This window comes from Leptonotus elevatus, chromosome 20 (assembly GCF_054856555.1).
Source record: "Leptonotus elevatus isolate MCC_2025b chromosome 20, RoL_Lele_1.0, whole genome shotgun sequence".
NCBI lineage: Eukaryota > Metazoa > Chordata > Actinopteri > Syngnathiformes > Syngnathidae > Leptonotus > Leptonotus elevatus.
The window spans coordinates 11,550,737-11,577,576 of record NC_141258.1 but is presented as its reverse complement, the minus strand read 5'-3'; the positions used below and the strand labels follow the sequence as shown (position 1 = coordinate 11,577,576).

The window sequence follows — 26,840 nt, the reverse complement described above, 5'->3', positions numbered from 1 at the left end:
TGTCATGTTTAGACTAGTGAGGTTGTCAAGAAATGTTTAAGGTTGACTTCCACTTCCACACAACGTTTACAACTCTGACATCAGCTCTCTCTTTCAAAGTATCAGCATATGGCCAATTGCCAAGCTTGTACAGTACGTTGTGCCTGAAACATTTTTAGCTTAAATTATTCATTAAATGATTTTCTCAATATCAATAATGCATGATAATTAAGATTAGCTACTAGCTATTAGGGCTATTGGTGGTGTAGTCATTAACATAGCAGAGTTTGCAGCTGGCTCTGTGATCAATTCCCTCTCGGTTGCCCCGGAAACCTGGCCTGATGATGCAGGGCAAACCCCATCAGCTGGAATAGGCTACGGTCCCTGTTGGGAACCCAAAAAAGATAAGTGGTATAGCTAATTGGTGGCTGGATAGCTACAAAATGTATACCAATACAGATTATGGTACTTCTTGATCTATGGTAAAATATGATCCATAACCCTAATATATGTTCATGGTTTTGAGTGGCAACTCAACTTTATTGTGACATGGGTATGAACATTAATCAACCAGACAAAAATGAAAATAATATAAACTCTTCAGAGAAAGCATAACCCTGACTCATCACTGAGGCGAAGCATTGGCAAGACTGCCATCTGAATCTTAAAAGAAAAAAGCCCAGTAAGTGCTTTCATTATTTAGCTTTTTGCAATCTGTTTAAACTGAAAGGAAATGCACAGACACGTGTCACTGCTTTTAACAAAACACTTGATATTTCAGCTTTGGTTATGCAGCCAGACAGACAGCACTCACTTCTTTCGAGATTTAGCCACAAGAGCTCTAAGAAACCTGATTTCAGTATGCAATCAAAATATTCGGCCATCCCTAAGGAATAGAAGCCATTCTATTAGCAAATACTGCCAAGCACCTGCCTGTTATAGTAGCAATATGTCATTTTGTATCCAATCTCTTTTCTATTGTAGCCACGGCTGTGCATTAGCTCTTAACAAACAATCCTGTCTGCCAATGCTGATAGGCTTTTTTCCCCCTCTCTATCAAACAAAAGAAAGACCGTTTTAGCCTTATACCTGCAGCTCTCCACCTTATAGCAGGAACACCCGCTGTCTTACAAGTTGTTGCCTGTATGCAATTACCATATCCGTCTTGTTTAGTTCAATACTAATCGTGGCATTAGCAATAGAGCAAAGAACCCTCTCATCCTGATCAATTTCACGTTAAATTAAAGTGAGTGACAGTACCAACATCAAATTAATCAATCATGATAAAGTTCTTAGCAACATAACCAAGTTAGTGGTTTACAAATGGCAGCATTTCCATTCAAATCTATTTGATGAAACTGTAAATCACAGTATTATCCTTAGTAAATAACATTTGGATTGTTCATAAAAACAATTAATTGGTTTACATCGGACAGTAATGTGGGAGAGTGTGTAACAAACAGCTCTTAAAAATTGCACAATGGGAGTGCCACAACGCTCCATTATTGGGCCTTTACTTTTTAGTAGTGCTGGACGATTAACCAAAATGTTATTGTGACGTTGATTTGGGCTTCTCTCGATCTGTAAAACGTAATGATCAAAGAAAAATGGTTAATGTGCAGAACGCCGCAGTGCGTTTACAAATTACCTACATTGTGAAAGTACCCTGAATGCACCATGTTGCTTGTAGCAAGCCCGGAGCCATCCCTAAGCCGTCTTTTAAGCTGTTTAACTTAAAATATGACATTTGCAAACATTTGTTTTTAGGTTGGAGAACAATGATCGACATTCATTGCCAGCCCAGTTAAAATGGATCTTTGAAATCTATAGCCGTCAATGGCATTGACACTCCAGTTGGAGCAAGTTAGTAAAACTAAACACGACAAGAATTATACTCAACAAAAATATAGATGTAACACTTTTGTTTTTGCTCCCATTTTTTATGTATAGTATTTTATGTTTCATATATTTTATATAATTTGTATTTTTATTGTGGGCAGTCTAAAGCACACCTGTGCACTAATCATGGTATCTAATCAGCATCTTGATATGACACACCTATGAGGTGGGTTCGATTATCTCAGCAAAGAATAAGTGCTCACTATCAAAGATTTAGACTGGTTTGTGAACAATATTTGAGAGAAATTGTGATATTGTGTATGTGGTAAAAGTTTTAGATCTTTGAGTTCATCTCATACAAATATGGGAGCAAAAACAAGTGTTGCATTTATATTTTTGTTGAGTGTAATTACAGTGTATATTTAAACACAAAACATGCCTAATTTTAAAAACTGTGCTAGCCTAGCGCTAATGCTAAAGTGAATGGAGGTTCCCAATCAAATGCTAACAGGAAATTAGCATCAACTTCGGGAGTGATAGTTTTTCAAATAATGAATATTCACGCACAAATCCTGTGGAAACACATACCCACTGTCATGATAGGGTGTGCGTGGGAGAGGGTGGACCCGAATGCGGGGAGAAAGAGCAGGGAGAAAAGAATGGAGAGTTATGTAAGGAACTTTATTAAAACAAGTAGTGACAGGTGAGTGGACGAGGACTGGACGTGACGTGACTAGACTGGACGAGAGTAGACAGGTTGCCAAGGCGAGGCAGGGCGAGAGGAAACTGGTCGCCATAACTGGACTGGGCGAGACGAGACTGGTTGCCATGACTGGACTGGGCGAGAGAAGATTGGTTGTCATAACTGGACTGGACGAAAGGAGACTGGTCGCCATGACTGGACTGGACAAAAGGAGACTGGTCTTAACTGTGACGTGGACAACTGGACTGAGACAAAGATGACTTAACTGTCACGTGGACGATTGGGTTAACTGGGGCGGTGAAGACGAAGAAGGCTTGGCAGTGAGGATGAAGAAGACTTAGCAGTGAGGACAACTAGAATGAGACGTGGATCACTTAACTGAGACAAAAATCGACTTAACTGTGACGAGTAGTGATGCTACCTTTAACACTGAGGCTCCGAAGCACGCTTTGAACTCGATAGGCGGCTTGTAGTGAAGCAGTGGGCCGGAGCTTGCTTCAGTTGACATCACTGATGACATTCGATTCCACTTCATTGATTTATTCTGACCGAGTCAACCGACTGCTTTGGTTTGACAGGCGGAGCTTTGAAACTTTGGCGTGAGACTTTAAACTGCATTTAAACTGGCTGAAACACCATAGCGCAGAGGTGGGCAATCTCGGTCCTCGAGGGAATGAGTCCAGCAAGTTTTGGAGGTGTCTCACTTCCAACACAAGCTGATTCCAATCAACAGGATCGCAGAGCTTGCTGATTAGCTGATCATATATCAGCTATGTTGGAGAAAGGCAACATGCAAAACCTGTAGGACTCCGGCCCTCAATGCCCACCTCTGCCGTAGTGGCATCATGTCCGTGTTCTACACGTATTGTACGTTACAATTAGCCGTCGCTTGTTTGACATTCTGAATTTTTGACTTTTTGACTGATGGAGCCATCCAGGAAGCGTTTTCAAGTGTGGGAGCATTTCTATTACGTGCCACCAAATAAGGTGAAATACGCTCACGTTCCATGTTCATTGTCTGATTCAGCGGAGCTTTTAATGCTACATGCTCGCGCAAATTTATGACTTGTGTTGATATCGACAGTTTAGGGTTTTATTGAACATATAAACACAAAAAAACACATTACAAGTCTAAAATATAAATTGAAGTAAAAAGAAAACAAGAATAGGAAGAAAAGAGTTTATATGTTCAAAAGGGGGTAGGAGGAAGTTAAAAACGTATCTAGTCCTACCCCTTATTCGTTTTATGTTGATAAAATGATAAGGTAATGTATTTCAACAAAAGGAAATGTATAAACCTAATAATTTATACAAGTGCACTTTAACATACGCATTTTTGCCAGCGACATATTATGCATCATCTGGGGAAGTTGTTTAAAAAATGTTTTAAAAAAAAATAAAAAACTCGACTGGGCCCTTCTGTGCAGAAAATGTTCCTCAATAAAAACAACTTGAGTTACTGAAGCATTCGGTGCACTAAGCAGTGCACAATGTCAACTATAACCACTCAGTATACACCAAGCACAGTCTCAAAGAAAATATGAATGACAATCAAAGTCCATCCATTAATCCATCCATCCATCCATCCGTCCATCCATTTTCTTAACCGCTTGTCCTCACAAGGGTCGCTGGAGCCTAACCCAGCTGGCTTCGGGCAGTAGGCGGAGTACATCCTGAATTGGTTGCCAGCCAATCGCAGGGCACAATCAAAGTCATTTTATTGATTTTTTTAAGTGTTGCTTCATGGGTGTAATTTCTGCGATGGGGTACAAATTACAAATCCATAAAACACAATGGCATTGCCAAGTCATTTGAGTAACTGCCACATTAAAAATTGCGAGGTTAGGTTTCATTGTTTTATTTATTTGTATTATTATTTTACTGTTTTATTTATTTATTTTCAAAAGAAGCGTGTCACATATTTATTTTGGATGATAAACCTAAATGCACAATTATCCCTACTGACACTAGAGGTCACCCAAGGGTACTGAATAAAGCTTCGGGTAGTCAACCATTTTATGACACAGTGGTTCAAAAAAGGTTCAGAGCTTCAGAAAGCCTCGTTTTGCCATCACTAGTGACGAGGGCTGAGCTTGACGCGACGAGAATCACAAACTCCCACACGTAACGTTGACATAGACAATGCTACACAAACGGCACAACATACTAAGGCCCCATCCAGACGGAAGCAAAGCCGGCTTCGTTCCTCAAACAAATCTCGTACACACAGAAGCATCTCAAGACTTTCATGTGTCCAAAAGAAAATGCTCAGGACGTTTAACGGCTGTAATGTATATGCCACGTCTGGAGTGGCGCTGTAGCGCAGCCACAGGGAGATAACGGAAAGCGTAGAAGAAAAATCAGCGAAGAAGACAAACTTTTTTTTCTAACTTTATTGCAATCGACAGAACAAACATGGCTTTGCATGTATCGAAACAACATGAAAAAGAAGTACACAGGAGAAGTGAGAATGGCGGGTGATTCAAGTACAACACCGCTTGTTGAACGAATTAAGAAACAAAAATATTTTGCTGCAAAAGCATAAGCAAGCTACGGAGGCAGCGCAAAAACTACGACACGGCTATCCGCCATTGTTGTTGACAGACTGACGGTTCGCGCGCAGTCACGCGAGAATTGGGGCACACGTCATCAATCTGATGACATTGCGTCGTCATCGAGCTGCGACCATTACGTCATCACTGGAGGAGTATCCTGCACATGGTGTCCAGACGGACGCGTATCCGTGTGAAATCTTCCTACTCTGGAGCCCGGTTTAAAAAGTGATCGGTTTCAAGCTCCGAAACCGCGCCGTCATGTGGACGAACGGCTTAAACGGTAAGAAACTTGTGAGGATACATTGAAACTGGCTTTCGTGTGGACAGGGCCTGAATATACCAACACTAATCGGGAACACAATAGGCTGAGGGCACTGCTTGGTCCCACACAATGGGAAGGGAAGAGACACACAAGTGGACGTGATCAGACATAATGAGACGGATGAACTCAGGAACACATGACAAACACCAATCACAGACAAACACACCCGAAATAAACAAAACCCCAACCCCTACAATACTGAAACATGACACCCACAGGTAAGATAAAACTACTCAAAGGCACAAATTCTTCCCAATTTGTGAGAACTAGTAATTTTAATAGAATTCAATCGTAACTTTCTTCTGTTCTCATTGTTAGTGTGTACACCATGGATGCAAGGCACCACACTGCCCCCTATGAGGGCAAATAATAATCATCCAGCCCTACTTTTTAGTTAATACAGTTATTATTGTCAATTTCAGTAAATATATCTAGTTTTCCTTTTTACAACAACCTGCCGAGGTTGTTGTAAAAAGGCCATATAGATTGCAACCCAATAAGCCCAGTATCACTCATGTCAAAAGAAAAAGGGAGAAAAACGACAGCAGAGCTACCAAAATCAGAATAAAAGATGCATTAACTCCAGATTTGTTTTGGCAACTCCCATTCATCCTGTTTAATCCCGCAGTGATCAGTGACATTATCAGCAGCTGTGGAGCTACCAGACATTCCTATGCTGTGGATGGTGCTGCTAAAGAGTCTGCCACTCAAAGACGGACACAAAGCGACACGGTTAGATACAGCGAACCTCGCATATTATTACAATTAAAAAGGGAATAGACGCAGCAGTCTCCATATGAGTGTGCACGTTTTTACCCTATACAGCTACACAACTGGCTACTCTTTGTATTCTGCGATGGTGTGTGGGCAGTAGTGCAACAATAGCGATGGTATTGGCAGGAAACGGGATAATGAGAGGTCTGATTGAAATGCTCTCACCGCCGTCACCGTCGCTATTTTCTGCCGCACTGTTCTGTTGCAGCATGCTTTGTTCGCTTATCACTCCCTGCCGGTGCAGCAAACAACTTCTTATTGTTTACATGGTCAGTAAGAGAAGAGCGCTATGTCACGTGGGTTATTATTGGGTTGCATTGTGGGAGGCTTGGAATTTTTAGTTTGTGAAAACGAACCAAATCATTCCAAAGTGGGGGATTGGACTAGCAAAAGTTAGGTAAACAAGCTAGTTGGTCTTACTATGATATTTTCTTGTTTTTAGGGCTATCTGGGAGGAGGCTTTATTTGAGACTAGGGCCTGACCACTAAGCATTTTTTTTTAAGCCAATGCCGATACAGATTTTTGGCAGAAAAAAATACAGATTAATTTGCCGATTATTAAAAAATATATATAATGCATAAAATTACCCTCCCTCCCCAATTCAATTTCAATGGGTGTCACTTACGCACAAACTTTCGCTATTAAGGTTCTCTGCTTTGAATGACATAGTCCATAGTATGACCTTATCAAAAAATTGTAAAAGTATGTGTCAATAATTAAACCATTCTTACTTCTTTACAACTGCTGTAAAGCATTAACATTTCATACATTTTTATCTTGTGTTATCTTCACAAGTCTTGGGACTTAGAGGGCTAACCTGGGACTTCGGGGATTGTATTTCGTGCCATGTCATGTGGAAATGTGTGGTAAGACAAAAAATAAAATAAAATAAAATCCTTGGATGTTTGCATCCCTGAATTTTGAGAAAAGAAAGCCTTTCAATATTTGAAATATCAACCTTAAATATAACTTGAAAAGACAATGACAAAATAAAACAATAAGGAAGTGAAATAAGAATAGAAGAAACAAAAATAATAGCAACTGAAAAAACTGTAAGAACAAATACCGACTGTCCCTATGCGTTTTGGCATCTTGGGGGCAGTGTGGTGCTGTGCATCCATGACGTACACACTTAATGTGAATACAGAAGAAAGTTGCGATTGAATTACATTAAAATAATTCATTTTTCACACATTGGGAAGAATTTGTGCCTTTGCGTAGTATTATGTCACCTTTGGGTATGTGTTCCCACAGCATTCGTGTGCGTATATTTGTTATTAAAAGGAAAAACATTCCCAAAGTCTATGCTAACTTTTGAATGGGATCCTCTCTTTGCTTTGCTAGGCTAACGATGTTTTAAAAATGAAGCTTGTTTTGTATTTAAATATACAGTGGATGTAATGTAAAAAGTTTTGCAGTTAACTCCAACTGGGATGTCAAAGGACGCTTAGGGACAACAGAATAACCAGAATAACATATGCTACACACTTGCTAGTTGCTAATGCTACGCAAACAAAATGGTGCATTCAGCGTACTTTCACAGCATCGGAAACTTCGGTTTTCTTCTATAAGGTTTTAAGGGGAAAATAATTGACCATTCGGCCCAATTGGCCGATTGTTTTGGCCCGTGTTTGAAGGCCAATAATCGGCCGATTATAAGCGATTAATCGGTCTGTATGTCTCACAGCTGGCATGAGAACGTCTCAATATTCTCCCAGTGAAGGTAGACAAGGTGGATATGAGTTAGAGAAGGCCAGTCAAGTTCATCAACACCAAGCTCCAATTGGATCTTGCGCTTTTCACTGAGGCGCTGTCATGTTGGAACAAGAAACTGTTCCCACAATGGTGCAAGAGTCCAACTGTCCAAACGCCATGGTGAGCTGAAAAAATAAAATATAGGGGGAAACTAATGGGTCCACCCCAGTAACGCTACGGTGAGAAATACGAGAAGAGACAAAAGGAATGGAGATGAGCCAAAGCCTTACAGTTTCTGATCAACTGTCCAAGAGCAAAGCCGCAAAGCCATTGGCAACTACTTATTCGCTCAGAGGCATTAAATATCCACAAATTGAGAGTTGCTTTGGAAAGACAAAGAAGCCCCCTTCTCATGTAAGGATGGGAACCTCAGCTGGGTAAAGTTTGGTCCATGATGTAACTGAAGGCTCATTTGTTCACACTGGTCTCTCTCTCTCTTTTTTTTTTGTTGTTGTCCCAACTGATCTCTTTAAATGTACTGTTCTCTATTCATATCTTCACATCTACATCCAAACAGATAAAACAACAATTACAAAAAAAAATTATTAAATGTAAATAGTCATTTTTAAAGCCATGAAGATGAAAATTGGGAGCCATGCAAGAATGATGCTATTACATTAATTATCAATATTTGAATGTATCATTCTGACAGTGTCGTTCCATGTCAAATCACCCCAAAAATTTGAAAATTAAACCAAGAATATTTGGATTTTAATGAAACTCGGTGTACTTTTTGCTAGTGATAGCACAACACTGAATCTCAAATTTCAGGTCAATCGGAGTAGGGGTTCAAGAGCTACAGTCCACCAAATTTTGATATTTGTAGCCAAGTCTAATAAATTTTGTGAGGCAATAGTGAAAACAGACTGCACTAGTGTTAATTTTATCCACCATTTTTAATTTCACTTTAAACTCATCCCCTTTTTATATGACTATAAATCTAGCATTTTAGTCTTTTTTTTTGTCTAAGAAAATAATTGTATTCGCCTAGTTTTAGTCAAGAAAAACTGTCAACGTTTTAGTCTAGTTTTAGTCAGGACGATCATTTAACTGCTGTATTTTTTTCGTCAGCAGATTATGCTCAACATTTCGGATTTAAAACTATTTCACATAAAATTTTCTCTCATCTTTTTGATGAAAAACAACTTCACACACAATTACAGTAGATCAACAAGTGGCTACTATGGCTCCATGCTATGAGCTAGTAAGTTAGCCAGCATTAGTTAGCGGTCAGATTGACATTATTGTTGGAACGGTATAGCCGTTGGATTAATGTTAAATTATGACTGTAATTTACTTCTTTTTTCTTTATACCTTTCAGCATGAATCCACCTCCTGTCTGTCCCATGTGTTTTCGTCTCGTTTATGTGCATGAACTAAAATGTCCATAGATTTTAGTCATGCAGTTTATATCAAGTGAAGTTTTCATTCGTCGACGGAAATGCATACCGATTTAGTTCCAGTTTTTGTTTATTAATGGGGGTTTTAGTCTAATCTAGTCTAGTTTTAGTCCGGTGAAAAATGTATGTTGACAAAATAATTTTTCTTTAGATTTGGTTGACGAAATTAACACTAGACTGACCCCTAGGATGATCGGCAATCGATCACAAGGCAAAAGACAAACATGCCCATGCTGCCTACACCTAGTGGCATTAAAGGATAAAGTGTTTGGCTAATAGGGCACTCTGCTGCTACTGTAGCATTGGATTCATTATGTGAAAATCTGTCAATTATATTTCTTTCTCTGAAAGAGGAAAAAGTGAAAAATTCTGTTGTTGACAATAATTGCTTCGCATTAATACCTGCTGGAGTGTTTTATAGCTTTTTGCGTAATTAGCAATTTCGGGTAAAAGAGGACCCAATTGAACACCGCAATTAGTCTCTTTCAGTCTCGTCCATCTCCATCAAAGCCACACAACAATTTCAAAGGGAAGTGATGCACTCCAAAAAACATGACAGCATGTGTGTTGAAAAGGCTACTATATTAGGGCACCTTTGTATCCTATCATTTAAAAGCATTAATGCCACCTCATCATTTTCAATAAATTCATAAAACAACATAAAGCTGCCTAGTAACTTGAAAGATATGCACCAAAAAAGTGTTTGTTTTTTGCTACTAATTCTGCTAAATTCTATTTCTATCACTAACTGATCTCCTGAGAAATCCATTTCTTTTTTTTCTACCAATTAAGAAACAGACTGAAATTGTCTGCAGATCAATAAGATAGTTACTTATTAACTTAACATTTAAAGTGTGTCAATAGTTAACATAAGTATGGACATGATATGTAATTTTATCATCTGTAAGCCATTCTGAAGGCTGAAAGTGTACAATATGTGACAACGGAGCCATCAACTTGATGTATTGTAGTGTAAAATGAATTGTTAAACACCTAGCGACTACCAAACGGGGCCCCAAGTGACACACCAGCTGCTTTTGTGAGAGACAGACAGTGACAAAATGACAAGTATTAGGGGAAATAATGGTGCCAGTAAACGACCAATACTTCATGAGCTTATTGACCAATGTTGCCAGGCAACTGTGACCTCGGTAGATGAAACCAAGTTATAGAGTTATACTATACCAGTATACCTTATTTACTTCAACACTAAGACCGAACAATTTATAAAATAATGAAATGGCGTTTTTTTCCCTCTTTAATAATGCGATTGCAAATTAATATGCAATTACTTTTCCAGGGTTCTCTTCCCATCTCTTTTTAACAAACAAGCAAAAAATTAATCTGTGTAACAATAAACAATATCAGCCGTTTTATACATACTGCCAATGTTTTGGCCTTTTAGGTTAGACATAGGCTACTTTCAGTCTTTTAAATGTTCACTTTTTCACAAAATTCTACATGTCAACTTCCGGGATGCTGGAATGCTGGATGGACTGTAACTACAAAGTGGCCTGCGACAAAAAATGGGTTCGACACCCCTGCCCATATGAATAAATACATACATACAAAAAAAAAAAAACAAAAAAAAAAAAAATATATATATATAAAAGATATATATATGTATAAAACAACAAAATGTAGGAGTCAACCCCCCCAAAATTGCAACATTTGGGATATGAAAATTGCATTTTACCACATTGCAATGACAATTTGAATTTGATCAATTGTTCAGCCCCAATTAAAGACAAGGGCCTGACCGATCTGGACTTTTTAAGGCCGATTTTTGTCAGAAAGGAAAATGCAGATGACCGATTAATCAGCCAATTAATTCAAAAATATATATTATGCATAAAATATTATTCCCCCCACTCTATTGCATTTTAATGGGCGTCAATTATACGCAGATTTTCGCTATTCGCGGGCCGGCCTAGTCCCTATTCTCCGCAAATAGTGGGGGTCAACTGTAAATATAATGTTAACCAGATAACGTTTTTTTTCCGGTTCCCAGAATGCATTGCGTGGCGCAAATGTAATTATATATATTTACTGACAGGATACAAAGTTATGGAATAGATTTATGCGTAATAAATAATGAGACTAGAATTGCTTGTGTACAGCAGCTTTAAACAGTTAGACTGCATAAAGGTAAACCAATCAGCAAACATCGGCCAATTGACGATTATTTTTGGCCGATGTTTGAAGGGCCATAATCTGCCAACCAATTAACCTAATCAAGACTCAATAAATCATCAATACAATTGATCCATGGCTCCATATTTTTAAACTTCCATCATTGGAGAATGAATCATTCCAAAAGTTGAAGAAAAAGTACGGTACATGAAAAGATTTTATAAAATGTGTGTTTGCTCCAGAATGGAGATAAGTGTGAAACAGAAGCAAACACAGTGATATAAATAATACAAAAGGTTAAAGTCTGAGCTTAGTTGTTGGGAGTGCTTAATGTTTACCCCTTTGGTCTACCTCTATAGCAGCTCACCATGATCAAACCCCCTCCTCGCTGTCATTTCAGGCCTAATAGGAGTCAATTGTTATTGTTATGAACCGATGTGAACCATGACTGCAGGGAGTAGATTTTTTATAGCGTGAATCTAAAACTAACTGAAAACTGAGTCATTATGTTACCTTGATTGAATAAATCAGTTGCAGACAAAATCAAATGGATTCACAGTGACAGATATAATTTGGGATTGGTGGCAAGCATTTTATTCATCAGTAAACAAACCCTCTTCCTTTGTCTTGAATTTGAAATAAGTGACTGAATGCACATAGGAAATGGGTGGGGTTCAGTACCTCCAACAAGGTTAAGAACCCCAAATACAGATGGGGTATAGCTCATTTTGAACTTCAAATACTTTAAAATATGATCGACTTATGCATGATATGGATGGCAAAATGCATTCAAGCTTTGCTCTGATCAAAACTGGTGCATCATCTCCTACTCTTTTCGAAAAGATGGCTCAAGTGGTTGACAGCAGTTTTTGCCCAAGGGCTTGTACAAAAGGAAGTAATTCAAGTGTGGAAGATGAATCACGGTCATTCATATTCTGTAGAGTGCCTAGTTCTTTAGTACTTCACTTGATATGCAGACACCAGGACCATATATTCTGTCCAAATGGGAGGGTTAAAATTCTTGGCGCTGCATCTTTGTTCCAACATAAAGTATACCAGAATGGGACAAACTATAAAGTCTGATTGGTTAAGAAGCCTTGACAGGAAAACGTTGGCTGCAGCAACAGTGGGATGTTTGATTTGTTAAGTTGTAAAATGTAACTTTCCCCACCGGAAATTATGGAAACACGGTTGTTGGCATCATAGAAGCGTTCAGTCACTTTAACGAAAAGAAAAAAGCACAAGTGTTGTTGACTTATAAACCTGAGTCATACAATGACTCCTGTGGTTAATTATACCAAGTGAATTAAGTAGGTTATTCAGATTTATATTTTTTAGGACTAAGAGCCTCTAAAATGGGTAGGGAACTTCGGTCCTCGCTGCCAGTTTAAATGTTTTCCTCCACCAACACACCTGGCGATGATCAGGATCGTTAACAGGCTTCTACAGACCTTGCTGACGATCACATGAATCAAGTGTGTCGGAGGAAGAAGACATCTATAAAACAGGCAGCACAGGGGCTGTCGAGGACCGGACTTCCCTGTCCTTTCTCTAAAAAGAAGAGCAGAAAGTGAATTGATATGAAAAGCCATATAGATAACAATTGTAGGCAACACAAACCACATTCATATACCACACATTTAATAACGAAATGACCGGATATTTGGTTATTCTTCTGTGATGGCTGAAAAAAAGCTTAGAGTTGAGACAGAAAACCTTTACATCCCTAAAACAACACACACACATAGAGTCAGAAGTCAACATGAAATAAGGTCAGATTTGCCACCAATCATCTTGCTGAAATGAAAACACACAAAGAAACTTCCAAAATGTAAAGAGAGAATTGAACATATGAAATCAAAAGCAGAAAAAATAGAAGTGAAGAATACTCTGAAGACGGTAGGGTAAATCATTAAGGCAACCAACAATTAAGACATGGATGTAAATACAGAGGCTTTGAAAAAATGTTGGGACTATACTAAAAATGCTTGTGTATATATATTTGATTACCGGTATGTATAATGGTTATGATTTATTCATTTGGTTTTTAAATATGTGACTATTTAAAATTCACAAACAATTCAGTTTTCAACAACTATGTGCATGCATTCTTTTCATCCTTCCAGCAGAACTAAGCTCATTATAGTATAATTATAGGAAACAGCAATAACTAATTAAAAGTCATTCATAATGAGAACCCACCTCGGGACAAGAACCAATAATTCTGCAGAATAAAATTGTATCTACCGTCTCACATTTACTCGTCTCGCCAACAGTGTGAATGTAGCACACAGATGGGAATCATTGCTGACAATGTGAACCCTGAGGGTCTCATGAGCATTCCTCCCTGTGGCTGTCAGCATACAAAGCGAGGCGACAATGCTGCAGAACTTTCAAACGCTTGATCCGCTCTGATTTAAATTGTGTTTATGGCAAAGAGAGTCATCAGCACTTGTTGCAATAACCTGCGGCAGGCCGGCAGTCGGCTTGATTTTGCAGCGCAGGTGGCAACTCGGTGAGGTGCCTTTGAGTTAAGTTAAGTGGATATTTGCAACAGGCCTGTTGGAACAGTCAGAATCAATTTGGGGATTTAGATGTAGCTGATGCGAAGGGGAGCGTAAAAGAATAGTGAGGAATAGTGGTTTACATTAAAATAATAATACATTTAATTTATCAGCGCCTTTTATGACACTCAAGGACACTTTACAGGGCAGAGTAAATTAAACTAAGACAATTAAAAGCAAATCCAAAAACTAGGGCACAGAAGAAAAAAAAATACACAACCTTGTTCAAATTTGAAGGCAACATTAATCCTTGAAGCAATAAACAAACAATAGAATTTAGAATTTCCTGTCAATTGACATATAAACCAACTGAAATGACTGAAAATTTGATATGATACATTCGCAGCGATTCCGTTCTATTCATTCAGCGGCGACGCCCCGCCATTCCTAAATCTCCTTTAAATTTCAGATTGAAGCAGTTGGGGGCTGGAGAGGAGAGCAGCCACGCAGTGTTACACTGGACGGATGGTGAAAAAGGCGACCAGACAGCCACAAACGCGTCAACTTTACAGTTTTTGCTGGTTAAAAAAATATCATAATAAAATCATCCGTTCCGTTCGCTGGGTGTAAGTGCACGTTTTAAATAGTAGTGTAACGGATCTTTGAGCCATAACTCATTTGGATCAAGTGCAAGGGTGAGTCAAAATAGGCACCACGCGCTGCCTGCTGAAGGCCAACCAAAATAAATGTCTACCAACTAATACATGGACGTCAATGCAGTAGGGTTGGCGTGTCTTCTAACTTGACTCGTTGTTACGGTCCACAATATTTCGTGGCTGTCCACCCCCCCCCCCCCCATGTGGTGGAGCAACTCTCGACGACACAACGCCATCCCGAAATCAGATTCAATCGCTAAATAAGGACAACAAGAAACCGCTATTTAATTATGCCGTCATTTTATGATACAAGTCTGCTCCGTTAGCAGTTAGCCGTTATTGGAATGCAAACATTGACGTCTCGAGAGACGTGCGATGCATTCAAATGCATACGGACATTTCATACTCACACAGAAAGAATACGTTAAAAATTGCAAATATGTAAACAATGTGGGCTTTTTATCAATCTCTAAAAGCTGACTTATATCCAGAGGAATGATGGGGGTGAAATCAATTTGCTATTTTACCTAATTACAATCAAAGGTACATCTAGGCCCCGTCCACACGAAAGCCAGTTTCATTGTAGTTTCTTACCGTTCAAGCCGTTCGTCCACATGACGGCGCGGTATCGGAGCTTGAAACCGATCACTTTTGAAATTGGGCTCCAGAGTGGAAAGATTTCAAAACGCGCCCCGTACGCGTCCGTCTGGACACCATATGCAGGATACTCCTCCAGTGATGACGTAATGGTCGCAGCTCGATGATGACGCAATGTCAGCAGATTGATGACGTGTGTCCCAATTCTCGCGTGACTGCGCGCGAACTGTCAGTCTGTCAACAACAATGGCGGATAGCCGTGTCGTAGTCGTTTTGCGCAGCCTCCTTAGCTTGTTTATGCTTTTGCAGCAAAATATTTAGCTTCTTTATTCCCACGTTCAACAAGCGGTGTTGTACTTGAATCAGCCGCCATTGTCACTTCTACTGTGTTCATCTTTTTCATGTTGTTTTGATACATGCAAAGCCATGTTTGTTCTGTAGATTGCAATAAAGTTAGAAAAAAAAAGTGTCTTCTTTGCCGATTTTTCTTCCACGCTTTGCGTTAACTCCTTGCGGCTGCGCTACAGCGCCACTCCAGACTTGGCATATACATTACAGCTGTTAAATGTTCTCAGCGTCTTCTTTTAGACACACGGAAGTCTTGAGATGCTTCTGTGTGCACGAGATTTGTTTGAGGAACGATGCCGGCTTTGCTTTCGGCTGGACGGGGCCTTAGTCACTTATGTTTACAATACCTAATCTAATAACTAGGCTTCCATTCCCCATTTTAGTGGTTGATATGTAAATGAATAAAAAATAAAGAATAAACCTTCCTTTCTTATATATAATTCTTATAACATTTGCCACCAAAAACTGGAGTGACATTAGTCCCCTTTCAACAGCAGGCAAACACTGAAGAAGAATAATATTCAGAGTCATAGTATAGCAGTATTTTTTCACCAGTCATCTGAGCATCAATGTCAATTGTGCGGTTTTCCCAATGGGAAGATGGTTAGAAGACCTCAGTATAAGAGCTGGACTGTGTTGAACAAAATAATGTTCACATAAAAGAAAAGCATTTTTTCTCCTCAATGTTTTCTTTTAAAGTTATATAAAATAATTGACTTGTTTTGTCAGCCGCTGCAGACGGTCCTTGTTACAGTAAAATATGTTGCAAATATATCTTGAGTCACTATCAATTTTTACGTCATATAAACCTACGGTATGCAAATTAAGACGATTGAACATCAGCAAATATGGCCATGCTGCACCTCCCAAAAATGGTGCGACCAAATCCTGTGCAGTGCGACCAACTGAAAAAAATTGTTTAAAAAAGTTAGTGTAGAGTCCTGCAAACACCACCGACCCCCCCTCCCTTGACAAGTTAATTTGTCGGGCCTGCCACTACGGGCACGACGTGGGAAAAAAAAATCTACCGATTTTTCACAAACCAAAGTTGGCCTGCCCCCTTCTACTGAAATTTGTTTTTCCTAGAGGAAAGACTAGATCAACACTCTAAAAAGAGAACTGTTGAACCTATTTAAGATTAAACAGAATTGATGAACAACTTAATAAAACTGCTTCCAGTGGTAACACACGATTGAATTAAGTTAATCTAAAGTAAATATATTAAGTTGAATTAATTCAGTTAATTAAACTTCATATATGTTAATATATGAAAGTTAATCCAAAGTCAATACACTAATTTTATTGCCACACGTTATCCAAAAAACAACCCAGACAGTGCCAGCCTTCTACCTTATTCCGTTTTTTGGTAATCAAATCACCATTTGAAAATAGGCAATTTGAGTGACAATTAAGCGAAAATTGAAAAGATAAGGAGAAAATTAGCTTTTTGAGACAAGATACATTTTCTGCACAACAGTGACTTTGACACTAATATTTTTTGTTTAGTGATGCTCTGTGAATTAGATTTAGTGTGACAAAGGCTTTTATCATTCACGTCATCCTTGAAAACGTTCTATTTCATCAGATTTGTCAATGTTTCATTGTAATTTCATACTACCGCGAGCCAATTGAAAAGAGATGCAATGCTGCCATCTGCTGGCCACAGTTAGTGGGTGTTTTGGTCGAAAGGATTGTGCTTGTACTTCACACAACCTTTTTCAATTTACATTTGGCTAAACACTACCTGCTTTCATTCCCTTTCTAAGGTTCCCCCTCCACTAAACTAAAGAGCATTTTAGCTGTCACTCTGAAAGCATATGTGATGTCACTTCAAATCTATTCTGAATAGACACAACTGCTGTTTTTTTCACCATCCAAGAAAAAGCTTTCGCCCCTTTTAGACTGTCTGGCTCGATAATTATTATTATTATGCCGTATTTTGCACAGCTATGATTTCTGAGTGCTAGAGACACAAGCTCTTACCTGACAACATGTATTTAGATCATTATATAAAGCTAACTGTTGTTTAGCATGCACATTCTATGCTGTCTTTTGACAAATCTAAAATATAATGTGCTGGATGTATTCGGGTTTTTTTGCACTGAATGTTTTTTTAGTCATTTTAGTAAGCTGTTTTTAATTTATATTTTTTAAATAGCTATTTCTTGTCAATGTTGTACTTTAAATCATGTGAAGCACATTGAGTTACTTATGTATGAAATACGCTATACAAAATAAAGCTGCCTTGCCTTTCCTTGCCTTAATAACAAGCATTATAATAATGTGACATTTTATATGGATGTTGAAAGCCAAAACCCATAACTGACGACTACAATGTTAGGACACCAACTCAGTCTCAGGATAGGATCTCAGAGATCACAAAGATCAGAAAAGTAAGAATATTAAAAGGAAAGAAGCCATCAGAGAAGACTGTGACAAATGTGTTAACAGCATCACATGCTTATTCAATGATGATGATGATGATGCTCTTTTTAGGGGGTGGGTATATGAAGGGTGGCTTGCCTGTAGGAAGTCCAGCTCTACCTAACTTGATGGCTTGAGATTCAGAAAATGGATGAAACTGCTCGTCCTCTTTCCCTTTGACTATCTTGGATTCCGACGCAAGGGCCAAGGCAATGTTGGGGTCAGCTGATACACCCTGCGGACAAACGGAAATGTACATACAGGTATAAGATGAAGATGAATTATAAAACTGCATGTTAATGCCATCATAACTACATATTTGATCATTTTCCAAGAAGAATCAACCAGCAAAAAGATCTAACATGTTTGTTCACTTATCAAAAGGATGATAAAAGAAATAATACTAACATACTAATGATGTTGAAATATTTAAGTCCTAGTTGCATTTGTGGCTCTCTGATTATTGTGTGGGCAAGTAGCAATGAAGCATAAGAGAAGGCTGAAGTCATGAATGTGACACAAAAGAAGAAAAACAGGAGAGTAAATTTGCTCGGGCATGAAGTAATGAGTGTGCAGGGAATTGCATGTGTGCTTTCAGCCGTGCGACATTCATTCCAACGTTGTGTCCTTAAAACAGTTTGGGTTATTTGAAATATATTAAGACATACAAGATGACCTGTTAAACTAATTAAAAATATTCAGAGTGAGTTTAACCATTTTTTTCAAACACGGCAATTTTGCCGATACGGGCCCCCATTTTGTCATAACTCTGCTAAAAGGCAATCACAAATGGGAGGAATCCACTTTACAAAATAACTAGTGCTGTCAAAGTTAAAGCGTTAATTGATTAATGAATCCCAAAAAATAATCGCATTAATAATGAATTAACGCAGATTAGGCGCACTATTAATTTTGGCAGGAAAAATGTTTTTGATAAAAAAGCCTTTTTTATTAGGCGATTAATTGTGATTAATCAGAATTCTAAAATGTGATTAATCTGATTAAAAATAACCCAAGTCATTTATTATGACTGAAAAATACAAAAACAGAGAATGGCGTGTGTCTTATCTACAATATCAGTAGTGTGCATGGTGTGATGTTATGTGTTGATAAGTGTACTAACAAAGAAAATTAAATAAGTGGTGCATGTAGGTCTGGCGTTGGTAACAAGCAATAGAGAGCAGGTTATTGGAAGCCAGCATATATAGCTGAGTTGGAGCAGTGAGCCCAGTTGCTCCACATCTCATTGATTACTAGGCCACGCCGAGCACCTCAGAAAAATAAACATGTCATTGGTGCATGTACTAGATGTAAACACGGGAATGCATCGTCATTTTGCCAGACTTTCACTTGAAGCTCAAAAACTTCTTATAGTTTAAAATAATAAAAACAAAATGGGTAAGAATACCTGAAACTGCAATTTTATCATTTGGTAGAGTACTTTGAAAACGGCACCTTTAACTCGGCACCCTTAACCAAAAACGTGTAAATACGTTTTTTAATACTTTGTCCTTCACTCCCCAAAACATATTTATATGTTTTTATTATGCAAGAGCAAACAGAAGGCTTTGTTGCAGCTTCTGACATGAAGAGGTGGCTTAAAGCAATGGTAGTTATTACAGAAAAGGGCCAGAAGGTGGCAGCAGAGTATAAGAGATCAGCCAGGGCCATATTGCAAAAAAGCTCCTTTCTGTTTTAAACAGATTTGTGAATAATGATGAAACTTAGCTATATTCTAATGCTAATTACTGCAAAATGGAAACAGATACAAATGTACTTTTTTCCTGATGAAAGAAGAGACTCTAATCTTGCTTTTGGTAGGTTCCATGCTTTTATAGCAATAGAACACAATAGTCTCAGGGCCTTGCAAAATCAGTCAAAATCCAGTAAAACAGCCGGGAGCAAACGGGGTTGCTTCAGTGAAAATGACTGGGAGTGAATGAGTTAATACTATTTTTGACTGAACCAACAACAGTATGGAGCCAGACATCCTTCCTACATCTGCCTTAATAAAAAGGGAGAGCGCACAATTATCATTACAGTTATTAGAGAAACCTTTGACACTGTGATCAGCAGCATAGTGGAAATGCATTCAATGCACTGGATAGAAATATTTGCATAAAAAAAAAGAAAGAGCCAATTACCAAGCAGTCCATTTATTCGCTGGTAAAGAATGCAGCCATTAAAAATGGCTGCATGTTAAAAATTATTATATGACACAATTGTGCAATTATTATTATTATGGATCTTAATTGCATCTACTGTTTGTATATTTAAGTTGTTTATGCCCATCAAGTATTTGTTTGATTATTTCATACCTGTATTGTCCAACGAGTCACGACACACAAGCAACACACATCCCCACTCACTAAATTGTAATAACAAAGAGTTCAAGTAGCTAAAACTAATTGCAAATGAAACATTTAAAATCATCATACATCAGTTCTTGTTCTGTACTTTATTCCTATCATTGACTGAGAGCCACACACAGACGCACTAAACCACATTTAAAAGTCAATGTGTCATTTTGTATCAATCATTTAAGATGGACTCATCATTGATGACAGTGTGTGTGTGTGTGTGTGTGTGTGTGCGTGCGTGCGTGCGTGTGTGTGTGTGTGGGCAAGGCAAATGGTAATGCAAATGATACCCTGCCAGGTATTAAAAGATGCTTAATTAATGAGCTTTTAGACCGGCAAAGATCAAAGTACAATTTTGAATGCACTGACATTTAGAACACACACGTGCACACACCCACACACACACACACACAGATATGTGTAATAGGGTGGAAATCCTCTTGACATCAACATGGGGATCGTGATAATTATGATTATGTTCAAGCAGGATCATAAATAGTGACTGATAATAAGATATGACACATTTCAGACGAATACATGAAAAAGCAATAAAGTTTTAGAAAGTCAAGCAAAATAGCACACACAGAAGTAACGGTTATATTTCCACATGCATTTAAACTATGATTCCCAACCACTAGGCAGCGGCATGAGAGAAAAATTGGAGAAATGAGAAAAAGAAAATTATTATTATAAAAAAGCATTTATAGTATGTTAATTATAATTGTATTTATTTATATCTCCGTTTGTAGTAGTGCTCTGGAGTGGTTTAGATTCTATTTGGCTGACATAACTTTTTTGTTAGCCCTGGTCTTCCCCTCTGTCATTTGGTCTTCAACAGGGCTCGATTTTGAGCCCCCTGCTCTTTTCATTGTACTGTTTTTGCTACCACTGGGTTCCATCTTAAGAAAACATGGTATTTCCTTTCACTGCTATGCGGATGATAGTCAGATCTATGTCCCACTGATCAAAAAGGACACTTTTCCATTAAAGCCTTTTTTTCTGTCTGGAGGAAATCAAGGCCTGGATTACAACGTTAAACGTTGGGCAAACTCTCTCTCTACCCACTTTTAAAAAACATCTTTATTTTATGGCGTTTGACAGTTTGATAGTTGTTTTAAAGTGCTTTATGAATAAAGTTGAGTTGAGAGTCGGATCTCTTCCGTCTTTATTGCATAACTGATTTGTATTCCATGTACAGCAGTTTGTATGCAGCGATGGTCGTTTTAAAGTGCTTTGTAAATAAAGCTGAGTTGAGAGTAGGATCTTAAGAAAGTGAACGATTAATTCCCGTTTGAAGTTACAAACAGGCTCCTGGAACAAATCCATTAGTCCTTGAAACTGTTATTCAAACTAGTACCAAAGCTGTCTGATAACAGATATTGTGTACCGTACAATCCACATAAAAAATACATGACAAAAAAAAAAAATGCACTGACAAATTGAAAACAAAAAAATATTCCGTATAAGAACAATTACAAAACGAGTATGATTTGAAGGAAAAGTTTAAGACATCACGGTATGAAATCCAAGTAGTCTTGAAGAACAAATTAATTGAGCCAAACACACGCCAGGAAAGAGTCTGGCAAGGTTAATTAGTGGGATACGGGCAGGAATTAATGATTTACTATAAAGGTTGTGCGCTTGAATGCAGCAACAAATATTATTAAATTTGATTATAGAAAATACAGGACTGCGTGCTCATTTTAAAATCTAATGTGAATTCACCTACCATCTTTCTGGATGATAGGTACAATATCTCATTGGAGCATACATTGTCTCTTAATAAAAGGTCTATGACATTCTTCTGTCAAAATACAAAAAAAGAAAGAAAGAATGACATGGTACTTTGCTTGCCAAACATACGTAAACCCTTGTTCAAAGAATGAGGTTATTTTTTCTCCAGATCGTGCTCCAGTATTGTTTGAAACATGTGGAGTAACTAACCCTAACTCTAACCCTAAGTAACTAGCATATTGTCGCTGTCCTGTGAAAAGCACATTTTTGGAATGTTTGCATTTAGTTTCATCCAATAAATCTAAAAAATTAAAAAAATTAAAAAGGAAAAAAAAGACAAAAATAGACAATAATGGACAAGTGTTTTTCACAGAACAATGATTATAAAATAATGTGTATGATAAAAAATTAGAGGTGCAGGCGTTACATTTTTTTTTAAATCGTAATTAATCGCATGACTTCAATAGTTAACTCACAATTAATTGCAAATGTTATATCTGTTCTAAATGTACAATAAAAGGTACAAAAAAAAATGTACTCAAGTTTTCATACACTTGTTAACATAAAACATATTTTAGTCATTGATACAGTAATTTCATAATAATTCATAAAAATGAGTAAAAATTAAAGATATGTACTGTACTGTAAAAATTAGTTTGTGTTGGTCATTTTTCCACCACTAGATGGCATAATTGCATTTTTCTTTTCATATTAAGAGCTACCTAATCTTTAACATGAAGTAACGTGAAATTCTGCACGTTTTTAAAATTGTAAAATACAACTTAACCCCAGTCTCCACAAATATATGCATTATTATTAAATTTAATACTGCAAACTTTTGACATGGACGTGTCTGCTGTGTTTCGACTGCAAGTAAGGGGCGGTCAATAACCGCGTGTTAACAAAAAATGTAGCATTTAAGGAACTTTAAATTAACTCAAAATTAACGCACTAATTTTAACACTCCTAATAAAAATATACAAAGCTGCCAACTCTCCACTGTATGAGATAGGCTTATTTTGACATTAGAAACAGATAGAGTTAACACCAATTGTCCCTGTTGATTAAAATGTGGAACGCTCCTTTTTGCTCACAGAATAACTGTCTATTTATTCTGCTGCGTTATTGTGCTGTTATGAGACAAGCCCCACAAAAAGTAAAATGATGTTTATATTGCCAGGGGAAGACATGACGCATGTTGACACTGACAGGTGCTCCCCTGCCTCTCCGCCAAGATGGATCCCATTTTGTCAAAGCACTCACTTCATTTCCTCCACTCCCTTTGTCGACATACCCTATTTCAGCCAAACAATATTGAACCGTACATATTCTACGAAAATGATCAACCAACATTACCTAAGGGTGAAGTCAACCCCGAAATGTTCTTTACAATAATATATTCGAAGCTGCACCACTTGTCTAAAAACTGTATTCTGATTATAATTATTATTGTTATCATTATTATTATTCATTTGGGGTGGCTATTTTGCAATTCACTGGCAACTGATAATGACATCACAGTTTTCGTTTTGTATGCAATGCTGTGTGATAATTAAAAAAATAATTGTATTAATGTAATTGAAATATTAGATACAGTTTCCCACCATTTTATCTCTAAATAATAAAAGCAGTCATACATGTGTATTGGGCCCTAAAAGTTGTCGTATCATTTTCATGCACCAGTCGCTTCTCAAAACAGCCTTGTAAAAGGCAAGGCAATGATAGAGGCAAAGGCTAAGTATTCCCTGAGTGAGAAACAGCCGTGAGGACAACTTTGATCTTGATATCGAGCCATCAAAGCAGTTTTGAGGGCTTCAACTCAACAAAGCTGTGCATGTGGCTGCGGCTGTCTGCGGGCAAGTGGAGAAAAAAAAACTGTGCCCATAGGAATTGTCTTGCAGTGTGTGGATTAGTGTCACACCAACACGGCCAACTGCTTTATTATATTTTTTTTAAACAAAAATACGCACATGGCTTTGAATTTTCCATCCTTGAGTGGTGACATTTAGCTGCTCGCCAGGGGCATGGAAAACAATCCTGTTGAGATGTGACAGCGGCGCCTCAATATCTTCAGCTTGTCTTACAACTAAACTGTCAAGACACCTCAAAACTAATGAAGCGATGAATTGTTATTGTGTTAACCTGAGGCAAGGGAGTCGTGTAATGTTTGACTTCCTGGACCACATAAATGATCTCATACAGAGTCGATAGCAAACTCCGTTTAAATATAGTCCTCATTAAAGGAGACAAAGAAGACATACTATGTTTTCGTTTTTTTTTTCTAGTTTCCTGGTGTCTTATAAACATGCCTGTGCTTTTGTTAACTTGGTTTTTGAACAGGAGTGTTTGAACTTTAATGTTCTGCTACTGGTCTATAAATCACTGAATGGTTTATGAATTAATGTTTATGAATTAATACATAAAAAAAATGCTAATGGAATGCAAACCCAGTGGTTCTTTGCGGGTCAATTAGTGAAATCCAGAGTTCAAAGCAAACATGGTGAAGCAACATTTAGCTGTTATGCTGTAGGCTAATTGAATCACAATTGAATAATCTAGTTTAAAAACTAAAGCTGGGTATCAATTATAATTTCCTAAAACGATTGGATTCCGATTCACAAGAATTCAGTTAGATTAGATTTTTTTCAGATTTGATTCAATTCACATCAATTCAATCCGATATTGATTAATTAAGGGACATCAGTTCTTAAATATCAAGGACATGATAAAAACTCCACAAACATAAAATTCAAAATAAAATTTTGCAGAGGCAGTGACTGGTTAAATAATTTGGTTTACAATGAATAAGGGGTGTCAAAATTATCGCGTTAATTTCGCGTTAACTTAAAGTGCCTTTAACGGCACTCATTTTTTTATCGCTCGATTAACGACCGCCCCTTACTTGGAAAGCCTCTACTGAAGGGAATTCGTCCACATCAAAATTACCCAATTGAAATGCACCGTACTACACTGGAGCTAAAACACACATTGAATGTTAGCGTGGAGTAACCATTTGGACTGTGTAGCACTACCGCCGGTTCTACGCTTTGGAAAAACGCACTCGGTTAGCCGTTAGCAACGAGCTAGGTTGCTCCAGCAAGAGGTGCCCGCCGCACTCTCAAACTCTACTCTTGGCTTGCTGTCGCTTGCAGCAGAGCGGCTGGCTTGCAGTAAAGCGACGTCACTTTACAATCAATGCGCATCCGGCAACTTAACAAAATAAAAGTGTCCACGTCGTGAAAAGGAGTCACTATAACACCATTTAGCAGTAATAAATTAAACAATAATAAATATAGTTGCATTTTACAATTTTAAAAATGTGCAGAAGTTCGCAAGTTACTTCATGTTAACAATTAGATAGCTATTAATATGAAAAGAACACAACAATCTTTGATGTTTTGTTCCCAGTAATGGTACTTCATTTTACAATGTGCATCCGTATTGAACTTAACAAAATAAAAGCATTACACGTTGTGCACAGGAGTCACCGTAACACAATTCAGCAGTAATAAATTAAATAACAATGCATATATTTGTGGGGACTGGGGTCAAGTTGTATTTTACAGTTTTTAAAATGTGCAGAATTTCACAAGTTACTTCATGTTAAAAATCTGTCAACTCTTTATATGAAAAGAAAAATGCACTGAGCTGTTACCATTGTCTTACAAACACAATTATGCCATGTAGTGAAAGAAAAATGACCAACACAAATCAATGTCACACTCGTTCTTTTACAGTACAGTACCATTTTTTTTTAATGAATTGTTATGAAATTACTGTATCAATGACTAAAAAATGCAACCATATTTCTATTAGATTAATATTTCTTCCCAGTTTTATGTTAACAGGAGTATGAAAAATTAGAAAAATATTGTAAACTTTATTATAAATTTAGATATAAAATGTGTGATTAATTTGCGATTAATCGTGAGTTAATTATTGAAGTAATGCGATTAATGACGATTACAATTTTTAATCAACTGACACCTCTAATAATGAAAGTAAAACATGGTATAATCATTAAGTGTTACACAAACATGGACATCAGCAAGGATGAGATGAAAATATGTTTATAATTCAAATTCAATAATTGTAAATATAAATTAAAACAATTCAGATTTTTTTTAAAGTGCAGTAAGTCAGATCTTTTATAAATATAAGAAAACATTTTTAAATTCATGTAAACAATAAATTACAAAATAAAAACAATCCAAGATACCCCCCAAAAATTGGCCTTTAAAATTCTATTTTTTTATGGATAAAAAAAAGAGATATTAAAATAATTGATTCATGGTTTTATGAATCGATATCAGGCTCAAAATAGAAAATAATGATTTGATATTGATTATTTGTTTGTTTTTTAAACCCCGCCCTATTAAAAACTATGCTTTTTTCCTACCCGTGACTGAAGAAAATAAATGTTCCCAAATCTTTTTCTTGCACTGTATGTTCATGCCCCAAATACTGCTGGGCCAACGACTAGCAGTGGGCTGAATCTTACCACACTTTGGCCTGCTGATGCCCAGCATGTGCTTAAAAAAATAGAAAAAGAAGCAAGCGCTCTAAAAAAAAAAAATGGATGCAGTTGATAAACTACACAGTGTTGTAGTTTGCTTGAAATGTAGTGTGTCATGGGATTTTGGCCATTTTTATCATTTGCTATTCCGGATTCAATACGATTTTTTTTTGTTCTTAAGTGAACATTTTTCACCTAAGTGTGCCCTCACTTTCGTTTCTACCTGTATGTTGCGTTATT

The 26,840-nt window shown here is 37.4% G+C and overlaps 1 protein-coding gene across 2 annotated transcripts in view; it reads right to left on the bottom strand.

Annotated features, from left to right (window-relative positions):
* slc39a11 (solute carrier family 39, member 11) overlaps window positions 1-26,840 on the bottom strand; it is a 72,817-nt gene that overhangs the window by 15,698 nt on the left and 30,279 nt on the right. The window contains exon 5 of one of the 2 annotated variants that reach the window (XM_086064562.1): window positions 18,090-18,225. In XM_086064562.1, coding sequence (XP_085920688.1) covers window positions 18,090-18,225 — 136 coding nt within the window. The remainder of the gene's footprint in view (window positions 1-18,089; window positions 18,226-26,840) is intronic. The other variant, XM_086064563.1, reaches the window with a different exon arrangement.